Source organism: Pygocentrus nattereri, chromosome 19 (genome assembly GCF_015220715.1).
Source record: "Pygocentrus nattereri isolate fPygNat1 chromosome 19, fPygNat1.pri, whole genome shotgun sequence".
Lineage (NCBI taxonomy): Eukaryota > Metazoa > Chordata > Actinopteri > Characiformes > Serrasalmidae > Pygocentrus > Pygocentrus nattereri.
In genome coordinates, this window is record NC_051229.1 from 2,267,092 (window position 1) to 2,284,393 (window position 17,302).

The 17,302-nt window shown below is 41.8% G+C and overlaps 2 protein-coding genes across 2 annotated transcripts in view; one reads left to right on the top strand and one right to left on the bottom strand.

The window, feature by feature from the left end:
* Positions 1 to 17,302, top strand: part of LOC108442899 (serotransferrin-2-like) — a 144,007-nt gene that overhangs the window by 33,836 nt on the left and 92,869 nt on the right. The window lies entirely within an intron of this gene.
* Positions 1 to 17,302, bottom strand: part of LOC108442900 (serotransferrin-1-like) — a 52,569-nt gene that overhangs the window by 965 nt on the left and 34,302 nt on the right. Inside the window, exons 11-17 of the mRNA XM_037530948.1 lie at positions 15,868 to 15,964; positions 11,272 to 11,292; positions 9,813 to 9,974; positions 6,288 to 6,441; positions 5,375 to 5,442; positions 4,543 to 4,721; positions 1,024 to 1,216 (exon numbers count right to left, since the gene is read on the bottom strand). Coding sequence (XP_037386845.1) covers positions 1,024 to 1,216; positions 4,543 to 4,721; positions 5,375 to 5,442; positions 6,288 to 6,441; positions 9,813 to 9,974; positions 11,272 to 11,292; positions 15,868 to 15,964 — 874 coding nt within the window. The remainder of the gene's footprint in view (positions 1 to 1,023; positions 1,217 to 4,542; positions 4,722 to 5,374; positions 5,443 to 6,287; positions 6,442 to 9,812; positions 9,975 to 11,271; positions 11,293 to 15,867; positions 15,965 to 17,302) is intronic.

Here is a 17,302-nt window from a genome sequence, read left to right on the forward strand (position 1 = left end):
CCTGAACTGTTGAGCAACTCAAATCCTATATTAAGTAAGAACAGGAAAACATTTCACTTTCAGAACAACAGCAGCGTCTCCTCAGTTCCCAAACACTTGCAGAGCACTCTTAAAGTAGAGGTGATGAAGCACAGCGGTAAACAGACCCCCGTCCCAACTTTTTTGGAACATGTTGTTGGCATCAAATTTAAACTGGGCAAATATTTTTCAAAAACAATAAAATTTCTCAGTTTCAACATTTGATCTGTTGTCTTTGTAGTATTTTCAAGTAAATATGGGTTATAAATGTGTCACGCATTCAGCGGACACGAGTCTGGACCAAGTACGGCGCTCCTATCAGCGTTCACAATCCCCAGACTACTAACATGGATCACCTGTGGACTAGATCATATGACCTTACTAGGTAATATTTAAGCCCGGGCTTAGAATACGAACGTTGCGAAGTATTGCATAATTGTGATCTACTGAGCAGTTTGTTGATGTTTCCTTCCTTGTGTTTTTCGACCTTTGCTTTGTCTTCACGTTACTCGAGTTTTTGCCTTATCCTTTTTGTCCTGTCGCCTCTGTCGCTGGATCAGGGTTTTGATTACTTGGACTGTGTACTGACTACGATTCTGGTTTTCCCTCTGGCAAAGATTAAACCCGACCTATTTCCAGATCTGCATTCGTCTGAATTCTGTTTCCACGTAACAAAATGATTTGCACATCATTGCATTTTGTTTTCATTTACATTTTGCACAGCATCCCAACTTTTTTGGAAAGGGGGTTGTATGTTCACAAAGCCCAAGTTATGATCACCGGATTCTTCACAATGGATGTGTAGTGCATTCCATTCTGGAAGCAGCTACCTAACAAGTCACTGCCTTCAAAGGCAGCTCTGTTTTTGGGCAGTATTCCTAATAAATGGGACAAACAAACATGCCTTTCCTCCAGAGAATACTGCTCTGTAAAGCAGCCAAGGTGCCTTGACAAGCCGGAAAGGAAAGAGGTAGCACCGTGATGAGCATTCATGAGCATTTTTACCTGGCACGTTGCTGGAACACTGGCGGAGAAAATCCATGGTGGCCACGTAGGCGTCGCCTAGGAATTCCTTAAAGGTCTTCGTTGCTGGAATCTCTTGGAGACATTTAGTGGAGTCCTTAAAGAGCAGGTTTTTACCGTTCTCTGACTGGAACATCCTGAATGGGGCATCAGGGATGGAACCACCAAACATACCCTGAAATACGGAAGAAGAAAACTCACCTAAATTAAAAACAATACAGAAGATGAGATGCAGCCACTCTGCCTATGCGTCTATTAGAAGTCGCTGGTTTTCATGGATCTGATAGTCTGATGGTCATTAGATATCACTGGTTAATTTAAATACTTCGTTCCAGTGACAGGCTGATTTATTCAGTATTTATTATTGCATATTCATTGTAATGCTATTCATTGTATTGTGTATTATTGTAATTTTCCTGTCTTAATTCACACTGCTTGCATCATTTTTCTGGTGGTGACCAGACGAGGACGAGTTTTTTGACTATTGGTTCCTCTCAAAGTTTCTTCTTCTTGTTATTTGGGAGTTCTTCTTGTCACTGTTGCCACTGGCGATGCTCAGGACTCTGCCCACTGTATAAAGTGCTCCATAAATACCTGAATAAATCAAGGTGTCGTGTTCTGTGCTGAGTTTCCTGGCCTACTCAGTAGCCTCAAAGTCTAAATGTTCAAATCAATTCAATGTAAATTTTGTTTACACTTGGAAATATATTGAAGAACAATCTATGAACAGTAGAAATATTCAACAAACCTTTTTTTTCTAATAAAAAAACAAACAAAAAATATAAAGACAGGAAGTGAGAAACAGACGGGTGGTCAGTTTGAAAATGACAACTGAAAAATAAACCAGTAACTTAAAAAATTGCAAAATCAGTCATCTGTTTGTTTTGCTGTACCTTAGTCTGCCAATTAATCTGTTCAGTTGTTGGTTAACACAAATAGCCAATCACACGGCTGCAACTCACTGCAGTTAGGCATGTAGAGGTGGTCAGGCCAACTTGCGGAAGTGCAGACCGAACATCAGAACGGGGAAGAAAGGGGATTTAAGGGGCTTTGAACGTGGCGTGGTTGTTGGTGCCAGACGGGCTGGTCTGAGTATTTCAGAAACTGCTGATCTGCTGGGATTTTCACACACAACCATCTCTAGGGTTCACAGAGAACGGTCCGAAAAAGAGGAAATATCCAGTGAGCGGTCAGTTGTGTGGACGAAAATGCCTTGTTGATGTGAGAGGTCAGAGGAGAACGGGCAGACTGGTTCCAGATGATAGAAAGGCAGCAGGAACTCAAATAACCAACCAGAATCTCTGAGGAACGTTTCCAACACCTTGATAAAAGTCTGCCACGAAGAATTAAAGGGTTGGGGTCCAGCCTTTTACTAGCAAGGTGTACCTAATAAAGTGGCTGGTGAGTGTATGTATATAGGGTGTATAGGGTTAGTCCAGTTATGAGGATGGCCCAAATGGCCTGAGGGAATAGAAGCGTGTGCATTGTTGGGATGGCCGAGGTCTTTCACTGTCTTTCTAGGTTTAGTCCAGCACCAGAAAGTGGCCATGCAGTCATAAGTGTACAGTGATCACAGCAGGGGACCCAGTACAGGGTATAAAGGTATCCATGAACACCGGTGCTAGCTGGTCAGTGCAGGCTCTAGAGACCCCACCAGACAAGCTGTCTAGTCCTGCTGCCTTCCTGGTGCTCACTCTCCTGAAAGCGAGTGTAAAAGCACGTGGCATTTGCTGTTCCGGTGGTAACTTACCCTCCATCATCATTATCAGTCCCTGTTGAAACCATGACTCTAATTAGTGCTGCTTTGCCTTCTTCCCTGCTCTGCTCACACTGTAGGATGAAGCCTTGTACTCATCCATGTTTCCAGTGGTGCACTGCATTACAGGCAGTCGACAGAATGCATTTCAGAGCGTCGTGGATGGTTTTCTGCACCCACGGCTTCTGGTTGGGAAATATTCTGATGGTGGTTTTGTGGACTGTCAGTCCACCAGCTTCCCAACACGTCCCAGCCTGCATCATCAAGAGCGTCCTGCAAAAGGGCCATCCAGCGCATGACCTCCCTCTGAGCCAGAGCTTTCTGTTTCAGCCTTTGCTTCTATTCAGCCATGAGGAAGATGCCAGCAGGGTCCAAATTCCCAGTGGATGAGACTATGCTGTGTAGCCGGCTTTGAACAGAGTGTAAAAATGGTCCTGTGTCCTTTTGTTTCTGGGGGGGCAGGTGATGATGTAGATTTGTCATCACACGCTTGAGGTTGGCACTGTTAGTCCCCTGCCGTAATCAGTGCAGCATCCCGGGCATGGCTCTGGTGTTGGGTAAGAGCCTTGTTCAGTTCACATAAGCCTGTTCCTGACACCAGTTCATGACGTGGACATAGTTGGAGCTGGTTTGGTGAAAATGACCCTAATGTGTTTGGATGTAGAGAGTAAAGGTGGATTTGCACTGTTGTGGTTTGACATGGCTTGATTTGTCATGATCTTTGATTTTCTTGTGGTGTTGCTCCACGGTGTGATGTGCTGCCTCTGCAACCAAGGATGCCCGGTGGAAAAGTCCTTGAAGCTACAACCCACAGCTGAAAACAACCAATAAGGAGCAGCATGGAATGAAGTGAGAGAGAGAGAGAAAGAGAGAGAGAGAGAGAGAGAGAGAGAGAGAGAGAGGGAGAAAGGTGGGGCGTTGCCCTCTTTATTGGCCTGAACAGCTTCAAACTCTCTCTCTTCACTGTCTAATGCATGTTTTCAATGGCAAAGCTAACGCAGAAGGCTTTTTTCTGGTTGTGTGGTATTTTTTTTTCATATTTTGCATGTTTCATATGTTACGACACCTGGTCATAATATACCTTTTGTGTTGGCTTTGTTTTCACTGTTGTGTGTCCCCTTATGTGCACAGGATTGGCCAGACGGGGGCACACGTTCAGGGCTTTCTCCCCTCTGACCTGACTTGGAAGAACACCTCTCCAGACCAGCCTCTTCACACCACTCTTTGCTTTCATGCAAGCTTTGTTACACTCTGCAAAACTTGTGAAAACTTGGAAGGTAGGGGACAAGCACCAGATTGCTTTGGTTACAGTTTCTCCTGGTTTCAGAGCAGAAGGATTGAGTAGCCCTTCTTTGCTTGGTTTGCTTTCAGGTTTAGTTCATTTCTGTTGTCATTAGCTGTTTTGTTTGTTATTTTGGCATATGCTCGTCCCTGAAGCCATCGCTTTCATTTAGTGTAGCCACTTACAAACTTAAATGGTGTCCAGTGTCTGGTCTGGCAGCTGGTCTGGTGAGAGAGCCCACTCTCACTGACCCTAGACTGGGTCGTAATATACGGTAAAAGAAGACATATATCATTTTCTTGCATTCAGATTTAGATTCAGATTCCTTTATTGATCCCAGGGGGAAATTGCAGATCTACTGTAATAAAACCTTTACTGCATAATCTGACCTGCACAACTTAAGTTGTGAAGACTGAAACAGAGTTTGGCCAAAATGAACTGTGGCTGTTAATGCTGCGTTTACCTGCTGCTCCTTTAGGATGGCCACCACATCTCTACGCGACTCAGGGTGAGTTACGACAGCATGAGCTGGAACCTTGGCAAGGTTACACCTGGCGTAGTCCGACACAGGAGCAGAACTTCCAGGGCAGATCAGCTCAAAGTCTGATGATTTCAGTTTGGAAGCCCAATCTGGACCCTTGCCTAGAGAGAGAATGAGAGACACAAGGGAAAAATGTCACAAACGTAAAACTGAAATAAAAACAAATTAAATATGAGACACACAAATGTCTGAAATTATTATTATTATTATTCGTCTTCTTCTTCTTATTATTATTATTATTATTATCATTATTATCAGGATCTAAATACAGGTGCAGGTATTTTATTGTAATTGTTAGAATTTCTTTCTCCACTGAAATGAACTGTGCACATGAAACAGTTTGTCAAGTAGACATGAAACTTGGTCAGTAGGTGGTCCTCTTTCCTGCTACTCAGGCCAGTGAGATGAACTTGAATAGCCAGTGCAGCATTTTACCCTGTGACTCCTGCACCAGATGCCAGACTGGGGAAGTTATTTCTTTCACTGATTCCATCTTTGCACAGTTTAGCCCCGCCCCCTTACAATTTAGGATATTTGCAGTTTGTGCAAATATTGCACAAAGTAATATCTGGATTTTTGCCCAATCTGCACAAATCTGGCCTCAAAAGAATTACAAGGGTCTGATGTTTGATCAGACAAAAGGGGGTGCTATAACATCAATACACAGTAATATTTCAGTGTTGGGCTTATTTGTGAAACAGTGCTTGGACTCCGCAGATTGTCACTTTTGGCTATACTTATCATTTAGACTCACCATCTGTATTTTCCTCTACAGTACTGTGCCTAACAAAGGCCACATCACCACCACCTTCAACCAGACACCTGTAAGAGGAGTAAAAGACTCAGACACAAAAACTAAAACCAAAAGAGTTTAAGCTTCATTCATTAGTCACATCTAGTTGAATAAAACTGGCAACTACTCTGGACTTCAGACTGGATCTTCCTCCCTTTTTCTCTTCAGTGGTTTATACTTCCTAATCTAACTATTAGTAGAAATGCTACAAAAGGGGTTAGAGTAGTTTTCCTCAAGGGGAGAGATATTGTGGCCCACCCATTGTGAATTCTTTTTTAATCAAGTAAAAAGCTTCATTTTTCCATTTATTTTTCCATTTTGTTAAAGTTTTGTACTAAACAAATAAACACTCTTGCTCTGAACGTGGTATTTTTGGCTGCCCATATTCCTTGGACACCTATAGCCTTGTGACGGTCTACACGATACTCACTAGAGCTAGGTGTGACACTGCCATATCTTTTACATTTATACATTTTACATACATTTTATATTTTCCCCCCAATATGTTAAGTTCAGTAAATAAGAATAGCTGTGTAAAATATAATAAAAAGTACAATAAAAAAGGAAAATAAACAGTAGAGTGTGCTTCCTGTAGCACCTAAACCTTCGCATATGAATTAGTATCATCACTGTCTGAATAAAACCTTGTATCTACTTTTAGTCTCTTTTAGTCTTCTACTCTTTATATTGTGGTAAACGCCATGACAATGCAGTACTAGAAAAGATCAAAATTAAATTGTATTAATTTTGGTCAATTTTAAGAAACTTTTCTTTTTCTTGCTCGAATTGATAAGACAGCTTTGTATGACTACAGATCCAGGCCGTAAATATTAATGGCATTTGAAAGAATATAAATTTCTCATGAAAATCATACCTAAATGTTCCAGCATAGCCGTAGTAAAGCTCCTCTGTGCTGGGCTTGCATTTGACTCTCTCGCTCCTGACGCCTTTACCGCTGCCCTTGCACAGAGCGCAGAGATTGGACTCAGGATCAGCACCAGGAGCACAACTCTGGCTGAAGTACTTAGCTTAGGGATTAGAACAGAGACAAAAGTCATTCAGAGACAAAATAAAGCCAACAGATAAATACAAGATCATCTAAAGACACAGGCTGTTGGAACAATGAGTGGGTATACATGCACTCAATAATGCGATCAGAATCAGACTTCTGCAGTTATCCGATTATTCAAATGGTCACGTAAACACCACACTCCCATCTAGACATCTGATTATAGATAAATAATAAATCTGATAAAGAGACTGGATTTTAGCTCAATAATCAGATTTCTCAGTGAAAGTAATCTCTTACTGATTTCTTTCGGATTTCTCCGTCTGCGTGAAATCACAGCAAAACACTGTTGGAGCGGCGCTGAAACCAAACACGAAATAAAGGACCACATCATCCGCAAAAAGCAGACGTGAAATCCTGAGGCCACCATACCGGACACCATCCTCCACTTGGCTGTTCTGAGAAATTCTGTCCATAAAAGTTATGAACAGGATCAGTGACAATGGACAGCCCTGGCGGAGTCCAACCCTAACTGAAAACCAATCTGACTTACTGCCGGCTATACGAACCAAGCTCCTGCTTCGTTTGTACAGGTACTGAATGGCCCATAACAACAAGCCCCTCACCCCGTACTCCCGGGGCACTCCCCACAGGATCCCCCAAGGGACGTGGTTGAATGCCTTCTCCAAATCCACAAAACACATGAGTTCACTGGTTGGGTGAACTCCCACGCACCCTCCAGGACCCTAGTGAGGATAAAAAGCTGGTCCAGTGTTCCACGACCAGGGCGATAACCGCGTTGTTCCCCTTCTAGCTGAGATTCGACTATTGGTCGGACTCTCTTCTCCAGTACCCCTGCATAGACCTTACCAGGTAGGCTGAGAAGTGTGATCCCCGATATTTGGAACATACCCTCTGGTCCCCTTTCTTAAAACGAGAGATCGCCACCCTGGTCTGCCATTCCAGGGGGAGCACCCCAGATGTCCATGCGATGTTGCAGAGGCGTGTCAGCCAAGACAGCCCTACAACATTCAGAGCCCTCAGGAATTCTGGGCGGATCTCATCCACCCCCAGTGCTCTGCCACCAAGGAGTTTTCCAACCACCTTGACTACCTCAGCCCGAGTGATGGCCAGACCCTCGCTCGGATCTCCAAGCTCTGCCTCCTTTAGGGAAGGATTGTTGGTGGGATTGAGAAGATCCTTGAAGTATTTCTTTCACCATCCAATGACATCCCCTGTTGAAGTCAGCAGCCCCCCAGCCCCACTGTATACAGTGTTGGTCAGGAACCGCTTTCCTCTCCTGAGGCACCTGATGGTTTGCCAGAACCTTCTCGGTGCCTGTCAATAGTCTTTCTCCATGGCCTCACCAAACTCCTCCCACACCCGAGTTTTTGCCTCAGCAACCACTGAAGCTGCGACCCGCATGGCCCTTCGATACCCATCTTTTGCCTCAAGCCAACCAGGCCCGATAGGACTCTTTCTTCAGCTTGACAGCTTCCTTTACCCGAGGTGTCCATCAACGGGTTCAGGGATTGCTGCCACGACAGGCACCTACAACCTTGCAGCCACAGCTCCAATCCGCTGCATTGACAATGGAGGCACGGAACAAGGCCCATTCTGACTCAATGTCACTGGCCTCCCTCGGTATGTGGTCGAAACTTTGTCGGATGTGTGAGTTGAAGATCTTTCTTTGTTCCCAACAAACCCTCACAACACGTTTGGGTCTGCCAGGTCTGTCCAGTATTTTCACCCGCCATCTGATCCAACTCACCTCTAGGTGGTAATTGGTTGACAGCTCTGCTCCTCTCTTCACCCGGGTGTCCGAAACACATGGTTGCAAATCCGATGACACAACTATGAAGTTGATCAATGAACTGTGGCCTAAGGTGTCCTGATACCATGTGCACTTATGCACACCTTTGTGTTTGAATATGGTGTTTGTTATGGGCAGACTGTGGTGAGCACAGAACTCCAATAACAAAACACCACTCGGGTTCAGATTGGAGAGGCTGTTCCTCCCAATCACGCCCTTCCAGGTCTCACTGTCATTGCCCATGTGAGCATTGAAGTCACCCAGCAAGACAATGGAGTCTCCACAGGGGGCACTTTCCAGTACCCCCTCCAGGGTCTCCAAGAAGGCTGGGTACTCTGAACTGCCGTTCGGTGCATAAGCACAGACAACAGTCAGAGCCTATTCCCCAACCCAAAGGTGCAGGGAAACAACCCTCTCGTCCACCGGAGAAAACCCCAACGTACAGGCACTGAGCCGGGGAGCTATGAGTAAGCCTACTCCCTTTGTCTGGCCCATCACCTGGGACCTGTTTGCCTAGGGAGACCCTACCAGGAGCTTTTGCCCCTGACAACATATCTCCTAGGATCATATAGGCACGCAAACCTCTCCACAACGGTAAGGTGGTGATCCAAGGAGAGGATTATTAATTAATAATTTTATATATATATATATATATATATATATATATATATATATATATATATATATATATATATATATATAGTGATTTTCTGGATGTTAATATGTTTCCAACATTTCCAAACCTCAAAAAAAGCCCAGTATTATATGTAGTTAAAAAGCATCTCCTGGTTTGACCAATCAGTGCTCAGTAAATTAAGCTCATGATGTAATTGATGATATTAACGTGTCTCTGTGGCGGCTGTGTGTGTCAAGGAAAAATATGGACCCGAGAAATTCTTGTTACTTTTCATTGTTTTTCTGTTTCTTTGAATTATGAATACGACTTTATTCTAGTATATTGTGATAAACTCACTGCTGAGGTACATTGTTTAAAATTTGCTTAGATGCCTAAAACTTTCACTCAGTACTGTAAGTTCATATTTGTAGGTAAAGTGACTCGATGTTTAAAAAAAAAGCTGCGGTATAAAGTTTGAGTTTGTTACGTCTACGTCACGTCTTCTGTGAGTTTATTGGCTGGTTGTAAAGCAGAAATCTGATTACAAAAGAATGAACAGTGCACTCAAAAAAACTGCCATTTATCAAATGTCCTTTCTATACCGCTCACTTTCATAAACACCCCCAAATAGCTATATGTGGTAAATGAATTCCCTCCAAACACCCCCAGTAGCCTCTGATGCAGAGGACAAGTTAAATAGAGCTGCTACCTGCAAAATATGAGGTTACCTAGATGTAAAAGTACAACTTTCCATTCTAACAAGTAAAAAAATCTATTTGAACATTTATTAATTTAATTTTCATACATGCAATAATAATTATTTCATTTTGTTTTATTCCTAAGAATGTTGATAGTCCAGTTATTGCATGTTAAATCTGAATTCACACGAGCTAAAATGGTCCCTTCCATCTAGATGATTTCCAGATGAAAGTTTAAGAAGCACAAAGTGAGTAAAACTCACAGAAGTCACATTCTCCGGTGCTGTTGTGGAGGAGGGCCATGGGGATGTTCCAGCCTGCGGTGCGGCCCAGGCTGTTGTGGCAGGACTTTTTACCCCTGAGATTGTTCCAGGTCACTCCTGAGCCTTTACGCACTACAGCCACCGCATAGTAGGAGGAGGCATCTGAGGAGAGTGACAGATTAGTGGTAGAGCTGCATGATATAGACAAAATATTAGTATTGTGATTATATCACTGTATTGCAGTTGTAATGCTGGGGTGATTCTTTTTTAATAATTGATTGATGTATTTATTTTTTGACGGGGCCACAGTTCCTTTTCAGGGCCAGATAAATGCCTTCAAGTTTAAAGAGCATCATAATATCTCATCATACCTCTAAAGACATCTATTATGGAGAGGACACTTTAATAAGCATCAACCTTTCTGCAAATGTCAATGCTTGACTACTTCATAAGCTTGATTAAAAAGGATGCATATTTAACTTTTCATAGCCAGCTAGAAGTCTTTCTATTCTTCCTTTAGGATTCTTCACAGCATGTTTAAGCAGCTACTCACGGGCTTTCAATAATGTTCAAGTCAGGGGGCAGTGAGGGCCATTCCAAAAGCTTCAGCCTGCGATTCTTGAAATAGTTCATGGTGGATTTTGCGGTGTTTTAGATTTAACAGTATACTGTTGTCAAGGCCAGCCTCTTTTCAGCTTCAGTTTCCTGACTGACTGTGTGACATTTGCTTCCAGAATGTGCTGCTATGTTGTGGAATTCATTCTTACATCTACTTGTGCAATATTTCTTGTGCCACTTTTTATCAACAGCACATTTCAAGCCATATTGATCATTTTTATCCAATATTTATTCTAGGTATGCATTATATATTTTGTTTGAAAAAATCTGGAAAATTTGAAAAATTTGGTTTGCATTGGTTTCTGGGAAGGCGTTAGATATGCTCTAATCCTGTTCCAATGAGGTAAAATGGTAATTTCTCTTGCTCTGTTTAAATTACACACCTTGGTAACATCAAGCAACACAAAAATCTGAACAGCGTTTCCCTTGGAGCTGCTTTTTTAAACTATACAGACATCAAGGATTTTTGGGATTCATGGATATTTTCAGTGCATGGACCAATGCATTGCTACTTGTGGCTTTATTTATACTATATTTACAGTTAAGTCTTGTGAAATGTCCCTAAATGTGAAGAAACGGCTATGTAAACAAAGCTTACAGTATGTGTTAGCTACATTAACCTCGTAGCTCCAGTGCCACAATTAAAGAGTCAAACTTCAGACAACAAATGTCTTGGCGTGACAACACTTGACTTGAGTGTTGGCAAGTTGTCACTCTGTATGTCCCAATAACACTAACAAACGCAGCTCAACACTAAAGTGGTCTCCTTCTACCATTTCTGTCTGTCATTCATTCTTCAAAATGTTAGAGTGAAGGTGGGGAACATGATGATTTTACTTACCACTGCCCACAGCGCACTGTGCTGTTGGGAGCGAAAGACAAGAGTAAACAGCTGGTTTGTTTAGAGACATACAGCGAAGGGAAACAAGCATTAAGGCACTTTTGTTATTTAATGTAACATCTACTTCACATTTACATACATATGTTTTCTGAATTTATGGCTATAAATAAGAAAGAAAGGTGTGTATTTATAAGAATAAAAGTGTTTAAAAATGAAACGGACATAGAAAAAGTATTCAGACACAATTTTAGTCCTTTGTTGCAAAGCTGTTACTTGCAATTACAGTTTTAAGATTTTAACATAAAAAATAATTTTGGTTCAATTTTGGACCATTCACAAATCATGAACCTGAGTCAAAGTAGATACCCAAGGTAAAATGTTACTCCAGTAAAAGTAGAAGTTCCTCCCTTTAGACCTCCACTTGAGTAAAAGTACTAAAGTATTTACCTTCAAATGTACTTAAGTATAAAGTAAAAGTACTAAAAGAGTAATTCTGGCTCTGATGTCCTGTTATCATTTTTATAACAAGACTCACAAGACTAACAAGAATCTTATCTTGTCTAAAACCCCAGTGACCAGAATTTGTGTAGGTTTTTTTGTTTCCTCTCCTCTTAATTAAAGAATTTGCTTCCCCTTTTGAAATGTAAATAGCTTTTAAGGAGCTAATCTGAAGGCAAAACTGCCCCCCCCCCTTTTTTTTCTTGTTTATTTGTATTTTTTATTTATTCATTTATTATTTTTATATAATTTTTTAACTTCTTTCTTTTCCTCTACCTTTATAATGATCATTGATATGGAGGGCGTTACCAACCTATTTTTTATCATAAGAAAAGCAAAGATTAGGAAAAGAGGATTGTGTGTATGAAGGTATATAAGGATATAAGCATTGAAAGTAAAGCAGCTGAATAGGCCTGTAATGGAGCTGTCCTTAGTCATAATTGTGGTGCTAACTGAAGTACTGTTACACTTGTTTGATATAATTTTGTATTTTCTTCTATATTCTTTTCAAAAGACTTATAAAATAAATAAATAAAAAACAGCACAGGGTGAGTTCACAACAATAACTTCTAACTTTGAATCGTTTTTTACAATCAGATGTTTGCACTTTAGTTTTGTTCAGATTTTTACATCGGTAGTTGTTGAGCCAACTAAGTTATACTCTTGTTGTTTTGATTATGAGTTATGTTTCAGCTGCGCATCTCACCAGTTGCTTGGTAACAGCCAGAAATGTGATTATCGGCCTCGACTGGGTAGTTTAGGATTTCTTAACTGGGGAAGATAAGATTCTGTAAGACAAGTTTCCTAAATGAAGATTTACTTCCATATGAATTTGTGAAAAACTTTATCTTGACCTGGTCCGATCTTCACTCAGGACAAAAAATAAGAAGTTTCTGTAATACAATTTCTCTGAAGGCTGTCCAACAAAAACCAAGTATCTCCAAAATAGAAACTTTACAGAAGAGGATAAAAACATTCTTTACTTTCAACTGACAAAATATTCCAATGTTTTCACTGACCAACCTAATTGTATTTTGTAATTATAAACAAATTCAGAATTTGATGTCTGCTACAGTTTAAGGGTTCAAAGCAAGCCTGCTGTCACAATTGGCTCCTCCCAGTCCTGTCCATGTGTTCATGTTTTGGTTTAGCCCCTTTTTTTGGAACTCCGCCCCTGATTGTTTTCACCTGTCCCTCGTTTTCCATGTGTATTTAAGCCCTGTGTTTGCCCCTTGTCTGTACTGGTGTTTGTTGGCAGAGCTGTTGTTCTTTGTTTGGTGATTAGGATTTGTTTGTGTTTCTCGTCATGTCTAACTCTCGTACGATCTGTGTTGGCTCTATGATCTTGGACTGTCTCGACCCTGATTTTGGATTTGCCCTTAATATATCTTGCTTATCTCAGCACGTGTATCCACCTCCTCGCTCCACGTTACACCTGCAGCTTTTTATTATCTTAATCTCGTCCACCTCTTCACTGTTGTGACCACAGGTGTGCTGATTTTGAGTTTCTGACAGTGTGTTGGGATGAGGTGAACGAGACTGGTCAGAATGACTGAGCTGGGCATGTGACACCATTTTTAACAGTGGTGCAACAATGATCCAAAATGCTCCCCTCACTTAAGGCATGTTGTGTGTATTATTATGGTTGGTATAGTGTAGTGAGTAACACCTCTGCCTTCTACACTACAGACTGGGTTCAATCCCTGCTTGCACAAGCACCCAATAAGAGTCCTTGGGCCAGACTCTCAACACCACCTTCAACTAGCTGTGTAAAACTATACGTTGCTCTGGATAAGGGAGTCTGCCAAATGCCCTAAATGTATTTGGACATTTCCTTCGTTAGACTGGCACTGTGATGATGAGCAGTGAGTCCAGATTCTGCCTTTCTACTTAAATTATCTGGTCAGCCAGCAGTTTCTGCACAATGCTCGTGTGCACATCCGACAGAATGTAACAGCAACCAAAATGAAAACGGAAAACTATTTGGGAGAATAGAATGCTGGCACTTAATGAGACATGACTGCATGATTTTAACAGTACTGTGACGTCTTTACACCTCAATCATTTCACAACATTATGTATGGTAGATGGTGAAAGACCTAAATTCTTTGCAATTGTAATGTTCCAACCAGACTCAGATGCTCACGGATGGAAAACACGAACGAGTCCAGAGTCGTGGTCACAAAACAGACAGGGGTCAATTCCAAAAGGCATAGCGAGTACTGATAGCTGAACGTACCACAAAGCCAATAGTCCAAAAAGGGAGAGGCAGAAAGGCGGAGTAGAGAAAACAAGCAAAGGTCAAAAACAGGAATCAGTCCATAAGTTTAAACAATCCAACGTGCAGAGCAAAAAGCAGAGTCGAGAGAACAAAAGGCAACGGTCAAACACAGGACGCAAACAATACATAGACCGCTCAGTGGGTCACAAACAGATACAATACCTCGCAACTGTCTAAGGCTAAAGCCCGGGCTTATAAACTAAACTAAATAGGTCATATGGTCAACAACAAAGGTGACAATTAGTGCTCCATATAAGATATGTTTAAATGAATATGGGTTTAGTTCATCTTTAGAACATTTCTATCCCAGGCTGTTTTTCCTTTTGTGAAATATGTACAAACATCAGGGTTCTCTTATTTTGATATTGTGTATCTTGTAAAGGATGTGAATTCTGGACAAAGCAGGGAACTTGGGAGACGTGAAGTGGGTGAGAATAACGGCAAATCGAGCCCCAGGCTAGAGCAGGAACAAGGTATTTTGTGTTCGTTTGGTTTTGTAACTCTTTTCCTTTCTTTACAATGCATGTGGTTTTCTCTATACAGTCTAGTTCATGGTTAAAAACTCTTGAAACTGGTCTATTTCACTCCATGTTAGTGCTAGCTAATGTGAGTTAGGCTTTAATCTGCTGTAGAAGCTGAAACTGTTTGGTTTTGACTCAATCAGGCGGCGTGGTGGGTGGTGCTGTCGCCTCACAGCAAGGAGGGCCTGGGTTCGAGTCCTCGGCCGGGTAGCGTTTGTATGTTCTCCCCATGTCTGCGTGGGTTTTCAAAGACATGCAGTCCAGCCAATTGGACGTGCTAGATTGCCCCTAGGCGTGAATGTATGATACTTTCTTTCTTCATTACAGTATCAAATGTTCGTATTCTCATGTTTATTGGAGAAATTGGGCTATTTTGTTTTCTTCATGGAAATGTTTTTCTGTTTCTGGTTCTCCGTAGCTCTTACAGTGTGTTCATGATATCACACGGCATAAACATTTTCATAAACAGGCAGTCAGCTGGCTACACTCTGGAGATCTGACTGGAGAGCGTGGTCGTATCAGTAGTCAGGTGATCTCCCGGAGGATTCTAGGAGATGGAGGCCATGTGACTGCCTGATTGCAAAGGAAAGCCGAAAGTCACGTGATCTCCCAGAGAAGTCTGAATCCAACCTGGGGTGGATGCGTGACTGCAATGTTGTGTTGAGACGTCCTGTTTGACAGACCTCGTGCAAAGTTTGGCACGAAGTGGTGAGCCAGGACCCATGTTTGCCTTTGGTGGACGCCCCTTTTATACCCAACAATGATACCATCGCTATCACCAATTCACCTGCCTATTTTGGAATTTTACGAAAATGGTGTAACTTGAATATTTTATAAAAGCTAGAATGTTTTATAGAATTTTCAAGTTATACCATCTTGTTTTTTTGAGCATGTAGTTCATATTTACAATATACACTTACTGGCCACTTTATTGCTAGTAAAATCCCAGCAGATCAGCAGTTTCTGAAATACTCAGACCAGCCCGTCTGGCACCAACAACCACGCCACGTTCAAAGCCCCTTAAATCCCCTTTCTTCCCCGTTCTGATGCTCGGTCTGCACTTCAGCAAGTCGTCTTGACCACCTCTACATGCCTAAATGCAGTGAGTTGCGGCCGTGTGATTGGCTGATCAGATATTTGTGTTAACAAGCACCTAATAAAGTGCCTGGGGAGTGTACGTTCTAGTTGATCAGCGAAAACATCGTCATCTCTTGTTATTTTTTAAGTTAGGAAGTTACACTGATTGAGTGTAAGACCAGAAAAATATGAGAACCAATAAAAGTTGATGTTCCTCACATTCATCATACTGCTCCACCATGGCTGGGACCAGGCCGCACTTCCCCGCAGTATACACCTGTCCTCCATCGATGGCCATGGCATCAGCCTCTCTACGCTGCACAAAGGAGCGAAAGAGGGAACGACAGATTACCATGCTGTTGATTGGTTGGGTGGAAGGGATACTTTGGGCTGTGCACTATGACAATATTTATTGCTGTTATGAGAAACTTCATCACAATTTTCTTTTCTGAGACCATTCTGGATAAACGTCAGTACTTAAAGAATGCTCACAAAGTACGTTTCAGTACAAAGAGAGCATAATTAATGCTGCTTAATTGGATTGCACTAAACAAAGTTATTCATAGATGCTAAATGTGGCACTATTGGTTCTTTCTTTCTGCTCCAATATATCAGGCCTCAGAAAAATGTAATATTGTGATGTACACCGGTCAGGCATAACATTCTGACCACCTCCTTGTTTCTATGCTCACTGTCCACTTTATCAGCTCCACTTACTGTATAGCTGCACTCTGTAGTTCTACAGTTACAGACTGTAGTCCATCTGTTTCTCTGATACTCTGACTTTACATCTACAAGGTGGACCAATGAGGTAGGAGTGTCTAATAGAGTGGACAGTGAGTGGACACAGTGTATAAAAACTCCAGCAGCGCTGCTGTGTCTGATCCACTCATACCAGCACAACACACACTAACACACCACCACCACGTCAGTGTTACTGCAGTGCTGAGAATGACCCACCACCCAAACAGTACCTGCTCTGTGAGGGTCCATGGGGGTCCTGACCACTGAAGAACAGGGTAACAGAGTATCAGAGAAACAGATGGACTACAGTCTGTAACTGTAGAACTACAGAGTGCAGCTATACGGTCAGTGGAGCTGATAAAGTGGACAGTGAGTAGAAACGAGGAGGTGGTCAGAATGTTACGCCTGATTGGTGTATATTGTGTATCAAGAAAATGTCTTGTATCATGGCCATGTTTCAAATCATCACGCTAGAAATACTCATTTTAGCTAATTTTCCCGAAAGAACAGACTCCCAAACGACTGGAAACAAACGTATGATAAAATGTAATGCACAGTTTTTGTTGAATAGCGAGTAACAACAATTAAATAAAGAAAATTAAGTTGATAGAAATGCTTGTGAATTAAACTTTTAATTGAAATTCTGAGTGATAAACACTTATTTGATTTGGTCTGAATGTGCATAAGGTAAACGAATCCTCCAAAAACAGAAACTTTGATGCATCGGAGGGGCTTTGATTAGCTTTCTTCAATTAGCTAAATTTGTTAATATGTTTTACGTGATTAAACAGACATGCATTGGGAGGGTTCAGAGTTTGAATTGTAGCAGACATCTTTCGGGTCCCCTGGTGGAAGGCTTGAGTACAAGGTGACCCCTATATGTGGACAAATGTATTGGGACACACCTGCT